The 14,373-nt window shown below is 35.9% G+C and overlaps 1 protein-coding gene across 4 annotated transcripts in view; it reads right to left on the reverse strand.

Moving 5' to 3' along the window:
• Positions 1-14,373, reverse strand: part of LOC127977209 (homeobox protein aristaless-like 4) — a 539,817-nt gene that overhangs the window by 518,971 nt on the left and 6,473 nt on the right. For 2 of the 4 annotated variants that reach the window (XR_008158157.1, XR_008158159.1), the window contains exons 2-4: positions 10,328-10,641; positions 4,820-4,948; positions 1,249-4,456 (exon numbers count right to left, since the gene is read on the reverse strand). Coding sequence is in view for 1 of the 4 variants with exons in the window: in XM_052581938.1 (XP_052437898.1) it covers positions 4,139-4,456; positions 4,820-4,948; positions 10,328-10,641 (761 nt within the window). In the remaining 3 variants the exon portion in view is untranslated. Of the gene's footprint in view, positions 1-809; positions 4,457-4,819; positions 4,949-10,327; positions 10,642-14,373 lie in introns of those variants that run through there. The other 2 variants (XR_008158158.1, XM_052581938.1) reach the window with 2 other exon arrangements.

Below are 14,373 nucleotides of genomic sequence, written 5' to 3' on the forward strand. Positions count from 1 at the left end.
CAATAAGCCATCAATGGATATGACTTGACAATAATAACCTTAGTATTTAATAACAACTAAGTATTCCCATAATCATTTTAAATAAATACATTTCAAGATTTGATTATACAGCAACAACATAAAAATGGATAAAATGCTTTGTATTTTACACAGACTTGTTTTAAAGTCTGAATTTTAATGACACGCATGGCACAAACTTGCACAATATTTTCAGGATGGAATTTAACGATCATTTTACAAAAGAAAATTAGTTGTTATCAAAAATAACAACAACAAAAACAAAACAGGAACACTATATCATTCGTTAAATTCAAACACACATAGAAAGCAAATTATCCAAAGTGCATGCTGCACAAACGCAAAGAACTGATGATAATATTTAACTGCATGTCTCAGTAGTATTTAAACTGAGGAACTAATAAAGGAACAAAGGAGCCACATCCTAGAAAACAACAGTTATGTCCTCTCTGAATACAGACCACTGATCTCTCTCTCTTACATAGTATCCATCATTTAGAAGTGAAACCACCAAATAAATTTTGAACTTAAAGTGCCCCATTCTGGATTTTTGAAAAATAACTTTCATGTAGTGTGTAACACAGCTCTAAGTAAATAAAAACATCCTGTAAAGTTTTTAATCTGAAAGTGCACCATGTATAAACTTATTACCTCTCAAAAGAAAGAGTTGACTCTGAATCATTTAAATAAGTCGTTTTTCAACATTAAATATTAGCATATTGCTCGCCCACTTGATGGGTTTTTTTTTTTTTTTTTGGGGGGGGGGGGGGGCATTGAATGAAATTGCAAACTCTTTCTTTGCCACTAGATGCCGCTTTTGGAGCGAGTGAGGTAAACATAAATGCAGAAGACAATGAAAGCGTTTTTTTTTAATTTTTTTAATTTATTTTTTTTACCTTTTGTTGGGGACTCCCAAAACCAAAAATTAACCTTTCATTACCCATAATAGGGGCACTTTAAAATTCAACAAAGTTTTAGCTAATCTCAATCAGTAAGTAAAACAGTTTTTTCACTGATAATTCACTGATGAAAGTGAAAGTGAAGTGACATTGAGCCAAGTATGGTGACCCATACTCAGAATTTGTGCTCTGCATTTAACCCATCCGAAATGCACACACACAGAGCAGTGAACACACACACACTGTGAGCACACACCCAGAGCAGTGGGCAGCCATTTATGCTGCGGCGCCCGGGGAGGAGTTGGGGGTTCGATGCCTTGCTCAAGGGCACCTAAGTCGTGGTATTGAAGGTGGAGAGAGAACTGTGCATGCACTCCCCCCACCCACAATTCCGTCCGGCCCGAGACTAGAACTCACAACCCTTCGATTGGGAGTCCAACCCTCTAACCATTAGGCCACGACTTCCCCACATGATTTACAAGTTACTGATTTTAAAGCTGGATTTAACTTTTGAACACTTATTGGTTGAAGCATAAAATGAGAAGTTACTTGCAGAGGAAAATATTACAATTTTTATGGTTATCGGTCATTTTCAAAAGCGATTGGCCAATAAAATAATTTAAAAGCATTTAAAGAAAGTGTTTGCTAGAGCCCTTGTTATTCTTGATTTTGACATTAATTTAAATTTATACACCAAACAAACAGTATCTGTTTAAAATATCGGTTAGTAGATCGACATTCGATCTACTAACCGATATCTAATCTATAATAATCACTATTGGCATTGCCCCTGAAAACACATATCGTCAACCTCTAGTAAATATGTGAATATTTTGGTAATTTGTAATTACATCAAATGACGATTATCATGAACAATCATGGAAAAATTATGAAAGTATGCAGTTTCCCGGGAAATCGATCCCAACAGCTCTAATATAATAATTTATTGTAGGCTTCCTATTCATTTAAGGTGAGGCAAAAAATGGGTTTGGATTATGAAGTACGTTCATTATTTAAATTTGGTTAATTTCAATCAGAAAGTTACACATAGTGTGGCTTTGGCCATAATCTATGTAATATCTACTGTTTACTGTTTTCATTTGGACGTTAAATAGTCTCATAAAATGGGACTGAGAGGGATCAGCTGATTGAATTAACTTCTGTCAGCATCTAATAAAAGCCATCATTTTGCAGCACATTATTGCTAGTGAACCCAAATGGCGCCAAACCTAGTGCCTCTTTTCACACTTCATGATAACCAGAAAGCTGAAAAGAAGCAGAGGTTTTGGGTGTTGATCCACCCTGCAGTGGGTGAAACTAGACCTATGCTGGTGCGAGGGCCTGATGCTGCATAGAGCCAGGAAATTAATGAAGTTAGACTTATGTTCCAGCTGATGGAGTCGTGTCCCTCTAACACAAAACAAAAATAACATTCCAGTATTTGTCTGGAAACAATGTCCTATTACCTCTGGTTTAGAGAATGTGGCAGTGATTAAAGTGAGTATTTTGGGGGCTTGAGCTGGATGGAATCTGAGTGTTCGGCATATCAAGAATGAAGAGAACAAAACCTGATGTTCATTGGCTTATATAGAGTAGCTGTAATGCCGTCTGGATCTATTAGATGTGCTCTTTGGCTGGTACAGAATTCCGCTCTCTGCAAAATCTCTCAGATGTAATGGGAAGCACTTGTTCTTGTTTTATTATGCCTCTATATTCTGTCCCATCTTTATTGAGCTGTTTAAGCTTAGTGCATAAGAACTGATTCAAGAGACATCTTAAGCCTTACTAAAACCAAGCAATGACAACATGTTCTGCTCAGGTATTCAATTCAACATTTTCAGATAAAACATAATTTTGATCCAGCAAGCTTTCAAGTGCAAATTTGCTATTTAATAATATTATGTACTATGTGGAGCACTTTTACTGCTGTGACTTTGATTAAACAAATAATGGTTATTTATTTACCACTCATTTAAAAGGCTTAAAGAGATAATTGACCTAAAAATGAAAAATCATTTGCTCACTTTTTTTTGTCTCTATGTGTTTCTGTGCCCAACAACATTGCACACAGAGAGACATCTTCAGAATATCTTTTATACTTTAGACTTTTATAATGTTACAAAAAATATATATTTTGAATAGATTCTGTTCTTTTGAACTATTCATCAAAGAATCCTGAAAAATGTATCTCAGTTTCTACAAAAATATTAAGCACTAGAACTGTTTTCATTATTGTTAGTAATATGAAATGTTTCCTGAGCACCGAATCAGCATATTAGAATGTTTTAAGTGATCATGTGACACTGAAGACTGGAGTAATGGCTGAAAATTCAACTTTACCATCATAGGAATTCTTTAAACCTATTAAAATATAAAACTGTTGTTTTAGCCTTAAAGGGATACTACACCCTAAAATTAAAATTTTTCCATTAATCACTTACCCCCATGTTGTTCCAAACCTGTAAAAGCTCTGTTTGTCTTCAGAACACAATTTAAGATATTTTGGATGAAACCCTGGAGGCTTCAGACTGTCCCAAGTAAATAACAGTGTCAAGGTCCATAAAAGGTATGAAAAGTCATCGTCAGAATACTCCGTCTGCCATCAGACGTGCAATCTGGGTTATTCGAAGCAATGGGACACTTTTTGTAAGCAAAGAAAGCAAAAATAACGACTTTATTCAATAGTTCTTTTGTCAACTGTCTCCTGTGTCACTCCATATCCCCGTGCTGCTTATGCTCAAAGCTAAATACACGTAGAAACAGCGCATCCTTGTGGCGCGGAGGACACGGGGGTAAGTGATGATTGACAAAATTTTCATTTTGGCCCTTTAATGAGCATAAGAGATTACTTAAAAAAAATCCTGCAGATTCCAAACCTTTGAACAGTAGTGTATATGTCTGGTAATTAGGATAAAATATATAAATCTGGTAAAATAGGGCAAAATTGTTTACTTTTTTTTCCATGGTAATACATGGAAAGTCAGTGTAATCATTAAACATTCTCCATTTTGAAACTGGCTCTTTGTTTTCCACACATTCAAGCTCTGAACAATCCACTTCCTCTAAAAAAATTCAATATTAAATCTCCTACAAGTGTTTTAAAGCTTCTAGCCTCCATTAATCATGTTCATATTGGCTCCAGATGGCACAAGCGTTCACCTCATTAGGGCTGACAGCTTAGAGCTGAGGTTGTCTGGTCTTCTGTGTCCCAGATGAAGGCATCATGTGGCCCATGTGATTGCAGCGCTGTGCTCCTTTGCTTTCATACGCAGGCTGGTGATGCTGGAGGATTTGCGATCTGGTTCGATGTTGAGATCAAATCCATTAATGGTTCCACCCACTCCAGAGTTGCCAAAAAAACTTCCCATGTGTGTCTGTCCCATGTTCCCACCAGGACTTGGCATACCGAGGAAATCAGACACACCACTAGCAGAGTGAGGGTGAGGGGTCATGCAGGAAGCTACGCTATCACAAGATACCACACAGCCAGGCACTGGCGAGGCTGCACTGCTGCCACTTAACCATGATGGGTTCTGAATCTAAAAAAGAAACAAAACATATTTAAAAGTATGAGTGAGTTATTTGAATCATTAAATGAAATGATTCATTCATAATGCTGATTCATTCACAAATGTCTGGCTGCATCCTAATATGTATAATTCCTAATACGCATAATTCCAATCAATTATTGATCATTAATCTGTTGTATAAAAGCAATATCACTTTTGCAATAGTGTTGCTGGTCGAAGATCAGCATGGCTGTGATTCGGCTGCACGTCACATAATTTTATTAGTTAAACATTAAACACATACATTTTATGATAACGCAGTTTTTAAATTTAATCAATTATATTTGTATATAGATCGAAATGTATGACCGTTAATGCAGATTTTCCTTTTACCTGTGCATAGTTTTCTGGTCGTGTAAGAAGAGGAAGCTCATATGCTGTTGAGAAGTGTGTTCGAACCTGCTGCATCTGACCAAAGCGTTCTCTTTTTCTCCATTTGGCCCGGCGATTCTGAAACCACACCTGCAGGAAAAAGGCCAAATATCTGATTATTGGAAATATCTGTCTGCAAAAGCCCAAGATTTGGAGGGAATACACTGTGTATTCGATTGTATAAACTTCATGCTGTTTCTATTTTGGTAATGAATTACTGATGCGGCTTATAATGGTGCACATTATTACTAAAGCCTATCTACTGAAAACTGGATTCTCCCAAAGTGACTTGTAGTGAAAAACTGAGCACATGCAAAGCCATAAATCCTAAGGTACATGAAAGCCATGCCACGGCTCTTTAGATGACGTCTTTAATGTGCTGTCCACACTGCGCTATTTATGTATGGATTTGAACTCTCCCCTGCCAGCACAGGTTGGAGCTCTGCTCTTTGATAGCTGTTCCTCTGTCTTGCTTATGTCTGGAGCAGGTCCACCTCATCAATCACAATGAGGCCAGTTCTGATCTGCTGTTAGTGCGCTGTAACACAAACCAACAACCCCAAACCACTGAGTGCTCTCAGACCTTAGACATAAGCTTCTATATATTATGATTTGTAAGTAAAGGTAATTAATATATATATATATATATATATATATATATATATATATATATATATATATATATATATATATATATATATATATATTATAAATTATTTTCAAAACTTTTACTGGATATAATGAATGAATGAATGAATAAATTTATCCTTTTTTATTTTTCTTCTTCAGAACATGATCATTAGTAACAAAACATATTTTAACAGAAAATAATAAAATTAAAAGTCTCAGCATGTTCAAAAGAGAGGGAAAAAAACAAGAAAGGAGAAGGAAGAAGGTAACTTATATTTGCCTTCCCCTTTTACAAATCTAGCTTTGAAACGGCTACTGTTTACTCTTGCAAGATATCTTTATCCTTATTGAGAAAAAACTTAATCATTTGAAGTACATTTATCTGAAAATAAATCACACAATATAATATGAATTTTTTTTTTTTAAATATATGCATAATGGCAAGAAACAGACTGTATGGTAATTCAAATCAACCTCTTGAAGAGGAAATGAGACATTTGTCCCATGTCCACCTTAATTTATATACTTTTCTAATATAGACATTTTAAATCTTCTTTTGAATTGAACAATATGTTTGCTTGCTTTAATTTTTACAGGTAAATTATTCCACAGCCTCACCCCGTTGACAGATATGCACATGCTTTTGAGTGAAGTACGTGTCATTGATTGAGAGAGATTTCCTCTCCTTCTTAAATTATATCTACTATCTCTTTCCTTAAACCATTTTTGAATATTATTAGGAAGTACTTTGTTTTTAGCTTTGTACATAATGTGTGTGGTCTTAAGATCCACTATGTCTTTAAATTTTAATTGTTTGTAATTTTAAAAATAATTCATTTGTATGAGCATGTTAGCCAAAATTGCAAACTATTCTCATTGCCTTTTTCTGCATAGTGCATATCGTCTTTAGGGTGGTTTTATAAGTATTCCCTTACGAAAGGAAAATATATTTACCAATATATTTCTTAAAATATATTGTGATATATTGTTATATATTATTTTCCCTTTTTATTTTCTAAAATAATATATATTTGAATACATTAAATAATATATTGATGATAGATATATTATATAATATATTGCAAAATATACAAATGATTGCCGCTATCAATATATATCAATATATAAGAATATATGATATTTTCCAATATACTGCAATATATTTTTGTTTCATAACGGTTGCCCCAAAGCTCTGTACAATAGGACAAATAAGGAAGAAAATGTTTCTGCTCTTGCTTGTTACATTAAATGACTAAAATCCAGAAATATAAATATATTAACATGCGTATGTCTGAAGCATGTTAATCGACCAATCGCCGCAGATTAGAATCACGCAAAGGAGGGGATTGGAAAAAAGATGGAAAAATTGTTGAACGAATCGTTTGGGAGTTGTTCAGCAATTAAGGTAAATATAAATGCATATTATAAAACAATGAAAGTGTTTTTGGTCGTTGCTTGCATGTATTGGGGCTCCCAATACTAAAATACGAACCTTTCATTACCCATAATAGGGGCACTTTAACTTTGCAGAATTTATTACAGGTAAAATAATGAGTAAATATGTAAATTCAGTCAGATTTTTTCGACCTTATATATATGCATGACTTACTTTATATCAGTATAAATTTAACACCGTCAAATATGTTGATAATAAAGCAATAGAGGACAAAACACAAACAATTGGAGTTCAGTATTCTTCTACATTTCAGTTGAATAAAGGCATTTTCTGACATTTACATCATCTCATTCATTATTTACTTACTCATTATTGACTCAAACAGACACGCATCTATTGTGTTCAGATGAGAGATTCCATTCATTTATGGAACAGATGTTTGTTTTTCCAATATGATCCTTTCCAATATGATCTCCCTCAGCCATGATAGAGAAGGTTTGTTTCTATTTTTCTACCCAAATGAAACCCACATGCACACTGTCAGTAAAACAAAAGGTCTCGAGATGTAAAAAAAAAAATGTTTTATGAATTAGAAAAATTGGTCTCCAGTCACCAATGGGCCAAACAGATTTCAACACTCTGGTATGTTATTTATGGAAGATGAATCTCATATTTAAGTAGTTATCAATTTATGCATGAATATGCTTTCATGGACTATTTTAAAGGTCAGCGGCAATCTCTCCATTCCATTGATCTTAAACTGGGATTGTGGGATGTATCTCTCTGTCCAGTCACACTACAGTTTCCAAAAGCCTCAAGAGCCCTAGACAGGGTAACAGACTATGGCACGCTGCGGTCACTAGAAAGGGGAACCATAAAAGCAACAAAATATACAATACATTTCCACTTTTCTTTATTTAAGCTACAAAATATATTGCTTGAATTAGCTTACGTTTTCCTCTAGGAGCCATTTGTATATGAAGTAATTTGATCTTTCAGCCCAATGTCATGGCCTGCTCCTGACATCCAAGTGCCATCACGATCATGTCATCTGTTTTGGGAATCTTTGTAATTTAATCCCTGTTTTTTTGGACATTTATATTGTTTTTCCTTGGTCTACGAAATTTAGAGCAATCAGAGATAATGACCAAAGATCAATGACCCGAGTAGCATCTATATACTTTCTGTATTTATGTTGTTCCTCTTTCCTCTACAAGGGTGGAAATGTGCTGAAGATGAATTGAAGGACATTGTACAATGTAAATCTTTTTTACATTAAACATTTGGTTTAACGGCTAAACTAAACCAGATGAGCAGACTGTAAGGCATTGTAGAGGTATGGAAGCCATTTTCTGCAGCACAATAAAAAAGTAAAAAGGTAATTGTGAATTTTTCACAATTCCAACTTATTTCTCACAATTCCATTATATATATATATATATATATATATATATATATCTTGAAATCTGAACTTTTTTTGCACAATTCTGACTTTATTTCTCATAATTATGAGATTATATCTTGTAATTTTAAGTTAACATCTCGCAATTCTGACTTTTTCACTTAAATGCAAGTTTATAAAAAAAATTTCTCACATTTGCAATTTCTGATTCTGACATTTTGAAAATGAAAGATTTATGGCAAAATTATAACTATTTCTTGCGGTTGAGAATTTATATCTTGTAATTTTTCAACTTGCAATTTAAACTTTTTTTCTCAGAATTCCAAGTTCACAATTCTGACTTTATTTCTCGCAACTGGGAACATACTGTATATCTTCCGATTTTGAGTTAACATCTCACAATTAAGATTTTTTTCTCAAAATTGCAAATTTATACAATCCTCATTATTTCTCGCAAATATTGAGTTTATATGTTGAGTTAACATTTTGCAATTCTGCGTTTATTTCTCAAAATTGCACATTTACTGTATATTTTGCAATTTTGAGGTAATAACCCGTATTTTAGTCTTTTTCTCAGAACTGCAAGGCAACATCGCAACATTATTTTGCGAAAAAAAATTCTTGTTACGCTGAGTTTGTCTACAGCATTTCTGTTCTTTCATCATTCTCAGATGCAGTCTTTCTCCTTCGCTCTTCCTTTTTCTTCAATCTCAAAATCTGAAGGGAAATAAGGATGTTAGAAAGTGAAAGGGGAGAATGTTCAGGCTGGAGTTTGTTTACATTTCATGTTTAATTTCCTGACGCCTAAGCCCCCGGCTTTCCAGAGCTGCCCCCTCTGACCTCTCAGAGAACCACAGATTGGAGCAGTGGACCTTTTGTGTGGATCCACAGACACACACATACACATAATCTCATTTCATGCTGCCATAAGCACATGTTATATGACTGCCTCGCTACACATATGCGCTTGCATCTCAATATGCATGTTTAGAAAATAAAAAGATACCAAATTACTTTCCAAAATGTTCCAAGTACTGTATGTCCCAAGGACAAAAACTATGATATCATCCAAAGCATCCTCTTTTACAGAGTGTGAAAGAGGGGAAAAGTGCTGTCTGATAGAGAGAGCGAGCAGGACAGAGCAACAGCCAGCACTAAACAACAGCGCTGGGGAGGAAAGCAGGAGGGGCTCATCTCAATTACGTATGTCTGTAGGTATTTTTTTGAAATACGGGTCAAACCCTGTAGTCACTCAACAGAGTCTGCACTGTGTTGTCAGCCTGCAGAGGTAATTCGACTCGTGTGTGTGTGTGATAGCTGGTTCTGTTTGGACTCAGAATGAATGCAGTTACGGCACTGCACCCTCAAAACATGGCCAGGTTCCTGACAACGCCTCACTCTTTTCATGGAAATTGATTATGCCATCTCAAACTGTGTTTTCTTCCCCTGGCAGACAACGTGTGTTTTTTCCTCCCTAACTCTTCTTAACATCCTTAAACACTGTGGTGTAGAGAGGTACATTAAACAGGGGCTAGAAGTTTGGAAAGAATATTTGGGTCCAACTTCTCTCTCATGATGTGAGAATTGAGATCTGAGTCTGGCACAGCAGAGGCTATTATCCAATTTTCTTCGCAGAGCAGAACCTAAAAGTGCAGAATCTACAGACTTTATGCTTTGATTTGGGGAGGAACTATAAGAATTCTTTGGAAAAGTGCTTAAAATGAAAAACTGAGTTGCTAGAATTAAATGGAGCTCCTAGAAAATACATTCTGATTTACTGAGAGTATTGTCGAATGATAATTATTATAATATTACATATTAATGAAAGTGTTCATGCTTAATAGTAATAGTCAGAATGATAAAACTGCTGTTTCACAAACTGAAGAACACTTTTTGTAATAACTGAGAGGCTACATAGAAATAAAAATAACTGTCAATATTGATTTCTAAATAACTGCAGCTCTTCTGAAGTGTACATAAATCTAAAGCATATTGTCACCTACAGAGCAAATTATTACAAAGATGGGCTAACCAGGCCTACCTGAACCCTTGCTTCTGTGAGGTCTGTCCTGAGTGCTAGTTGTTCTCGAGCATAGACATCTGGGTAATGTGTCTTCTGGAAAACCTTCTCCAGCTCCTCGAGCTGAAAGCTGGTGAAGGTGGTGCGGTTCCGTCTCTTCTTGCCTTTGTTGCTCTCAGCCTCACTCTTGTCCAGAGGACTGCCGAGCTCAGGGACAGGCCGTTCTGTCTGACCTTTGACCCCGGAGTCTTTCACATTGATGTAACTACCATCAATACCTGTGGGATCAGCAGACTGAGGCATCTCTGTTTCTGTCAATCCAGTGCCATCTTTACCTGGAAATAGACATAATCAGTTGTGAATTCAGTGTTTGCACAAAATATAGGAGAAAGAGGGTTTATGTTGTCCTGTTTCTCAACCCATTACCATCCTTACAGAAGAGTATCTTAATTACTTGAAGCAGTGTTGATAAAGTCTCTGAAGTGTGGAGACAATTTAACAATCACAAAACCTCTCATCTGCTCCTATACAAATATTCTTTATTTCAACATAAACAGGGTTGTGTTGTCACCTCTAATGTAAAACAAGCCTTAGTTGAAAATATGTTCTCCATGTTGGAGGACTGAATCAGTATCTCGATGGAAGTACGAACCTGTAAGGATTGTAAGTAAATAAACAAGACATGCCTGTTCAAATCATGCTCTACTGAGGCTCTCAGTTCCATGATCGTTTCAACAGTGTGTGTTACAGTCCCAGTCTGAACCCTTTCCACTCGTTTTTGCTTATTTTGTAATTGATGTAATTTTAAGGATGCTGAGCTTTGACAAAATTTAAGCTTGACTGGAAATAATGAACTTTTTAAAAAAAAGTAAGTATCTTTAACTATTATAAACTACGATTTAATTATTTGATATAATGCACTCATTATGTACTGCACATACATGTTTATAAATTGCATATATTGCATATTTAAATAAAATAATGTTACTACATTTATAATTATACTATTGTATAATAATACAATACTGACCCTTTTATGACCCCTTAGCCCCTTTAACTTAACCATACTATAAAAACCGTCCAAAGTCTTTGATTGCAATTCCGTCACAAGAATTTTTTTTATTCTATATTTCAATGCAAAATCACTTTTTTTTTAAACAAAACAACAACAACAAAAAATTTGAAATGAAGAAATGCATCAGTGTCATGTATTTTCCTGTTTTACCATAGCTCTTGTGTATATGACATGGCAGGTCAGAATCAAAGGTAATCATGGGCCAGCTTTAGCCTGCAGTGCTTGGTATGAGCATCCCTGGTTTAGAGTATCAGTTTTTGCCATAACTTTTTTTTTTATATAACACACTGCCTTTATCTCTCTGTGTTTGGCAGACAACTCATCATAATTGCTGTGGTGAGCACTTTCAGTCCCACCCTGCTGTCTTTCCTTGGCTGTTTAGCCCATGTTATTCTGAATCTGCGTACCACCAAAGATTTTAAACAGTGCCATTGCATGTTTTCCATTTCAGAGCCAAAGCTCCTTGGTTTTGGCTAACATTATGCATTGACAGCAATAGTCTGGGTTTGAAAACAGTCCAAATGCTTGGGGATTTTAGAGTTGCTCTGTGTTATTGTTTGCTTGCTACAGTATATAGAATGCAGAATCTAACTAATGACTGGGAGATATACATTTCATCAAATACTCTTTTTAAAAAAGCTGCAAAATGCGCTATTTGAAACATTGCAGAAGCCTGCATTTGCATTAACTAGTCTGTGCCTGGCCATTTATACTTGATATATAACAGCACTCGTTGACACAATGCCTCAGCACTTCAACAGAATTCAACAGTGCCTTGACTTAACTTCATTGCGCAATGGTAACTCGTTATTTAGCAGATGCCTTTAGCCACAGTGACTTACAACACATTTATTTCAGCGCCAGTTCCCTAGTAGTAGCCCTGGATAAAATATATTGCTCAAGGGTGCACTAGTGAAAGGGAATCTCTGTAAATACAACAACAATTCCATGAGGATATCACCTGTTACCTTTGGACAGTCTGCCCATTTAACATTAGATTACATTTATGCATTTGGCAGGTGCTTTTATCCAAAGCGAATTGCATTGCAAGCTATACATTTCATCAAGTTAATCTATTCCTTGGGTATTAAACCCATGATCCCATGATCCGTCGCTAGTGGGGTGAAAGGTGGGGATGATTATAGGGGCCCACGGCTGAGGGGGGGCCCCTGCGATCTCAACTGGCTGAGACCAGCCTAAAAAGACGCTCAGGACAGTTGACAGGCCACTGCTACGTGTTGTCACGAAAGCTTGTCATTTTCACGTGTTTTTAAGCCTTGCCACTTGCCAATTTAAACATTCAATAGAGTTTAAAGCATTCAAAAACAAGTCGCGAAAAGCTCAACTGAGTAGCTGGTTACTCGCCCGCTGTGTTCGCACACTGTGAGCCGTGTCTCACAGACAGCAACAATGAACCGAGCTCTCCTTGGCAAAGTTCTCTTCGAAGTTCCTCCTGCACTTGAACGAACAAATACAAATCACAGTTGTTTAAACAAACAGAAAAAAGTATAAGAGCTCAATTCAGGAGCTCTGGTGTTCAGGGCTCATGCAGAGAGAGGCGGCTCAAAACGCTTGAACACTGAATTTGCTTCTTTTTGCTCTTGTACTGACAAATACATACAAAATGTTTTAAAATACCCGTCTTGGAAAGTATGTTCGAAAAAGCTGTCGGTTATGTCTTAAGTGACCTTAAACAGTTGAGGAAAAAATCGGATGTGAGGGCCTTCATTGTCTCTTAAAGTGACCGCGCCTAATTTAGCAACTAGCTGCTGTAATGATAATCCAAGAAAATGCAAGAAAGAAAATCACTCACTGCTCTTGAATGAATTACATTTGTAGTCTTAACCACAATTAATGCACAGTCAAACCAACAAATCTCAACTCAACTAAACAAATTAGAATCATTCTTAAGACAAAAAAAAAAAAAAAAAAATATATATATGAAGAGTTCAGATGCAAAAGCCTCTAAATGCCATCTGAAATTTTCATCTAAAATTAGTATTTGTATCAAGCTCCTAAGCTTAGGTTGAGTCATTTTACTTTAATGGCAATGTGCAGGTCCTTTTCCAGGCTATTAAAGGGAAATAACTGAACATAAATATAGGAGCCTGATAAAAACCCTAATTTTAGATGAAAATTTCAGATGGCATTTAGAGGCTTTTGCATCTGAACTCTTCATATATATATATATATATATATATATATATATATATATATATATATATATATATATATATATTGTAGTGAATTATTCAACTTCGGGAAAGTATGTTCATTTACTGTACATGTACTCAATACCATGGTCATTTAACCAACTTTTGGTGCTTTTGGCAGTTTGGGCAGGTGCCAAATCCTGCTGGAAAATGAATTCAGCATCTTCAAAAAGCTGGACAAAAAGTGTTCAAAAAACACAATGGACCAACACCAGCAGGTTACATTGCACCCCAAATCATCACAGACTGTAGAATCTTAAAATTGGACTTCAAGCAACTTGGGCTATGAGCTTCTCCACCCTTCCTCCAGACTCTAGGACGTTGGTTTCCAAATGAAATACAAAACTTGCTCTCATCTGAAAAGAGGACTTTGGACCACTGGACAACAGTCCAGTTCTTCTTCACCTTAGCCCAGGTGAGACGACTCTGACGTTGTCTGTGGTTCAGTTAATTCCTTGACACATCTGTGTGTGGTGGCTCTTGATGCCGTGACTCCAGCCTCAGTCCATTCTTTGTAAAGTTCACTCAAATTCTTGAATCAATTTTGCTTGACAATCCTCATAAGGCTGCGGTTCTCTCGGTTAGTTGTGCATCTTTTTCTACCACATATTTTCCTTCCACTCAAATTTCTGTTAACATGCTTGGATACAGCACTCTCTGAACAGCCAGCTTCTTCGGCAATGAATGTTTGTGGCTTACTGTCCTTGTGAAGGGTGTCAATGATTGTCTTGTGGACAACTATCAGATCAGATCAGATCTTCCCCATGATTGTGTAGCCT

Source organism: Carassius gibelio, chromosome B18 (assembly GCF_023724105.1).
Source record: "Carassius gibelio isolate Cgi1373 ecotype wild population from Czech Republic chromosome B18, carGib1.2-hapl.c, whole genome shotgun sequence".
Classification (NCBI taxonomy): Eukaryota; Metazoa; Chordata; class Actinopteri; order Cypriniformes; family Cyprinidae; genus Carassius; species Carassius gibelio.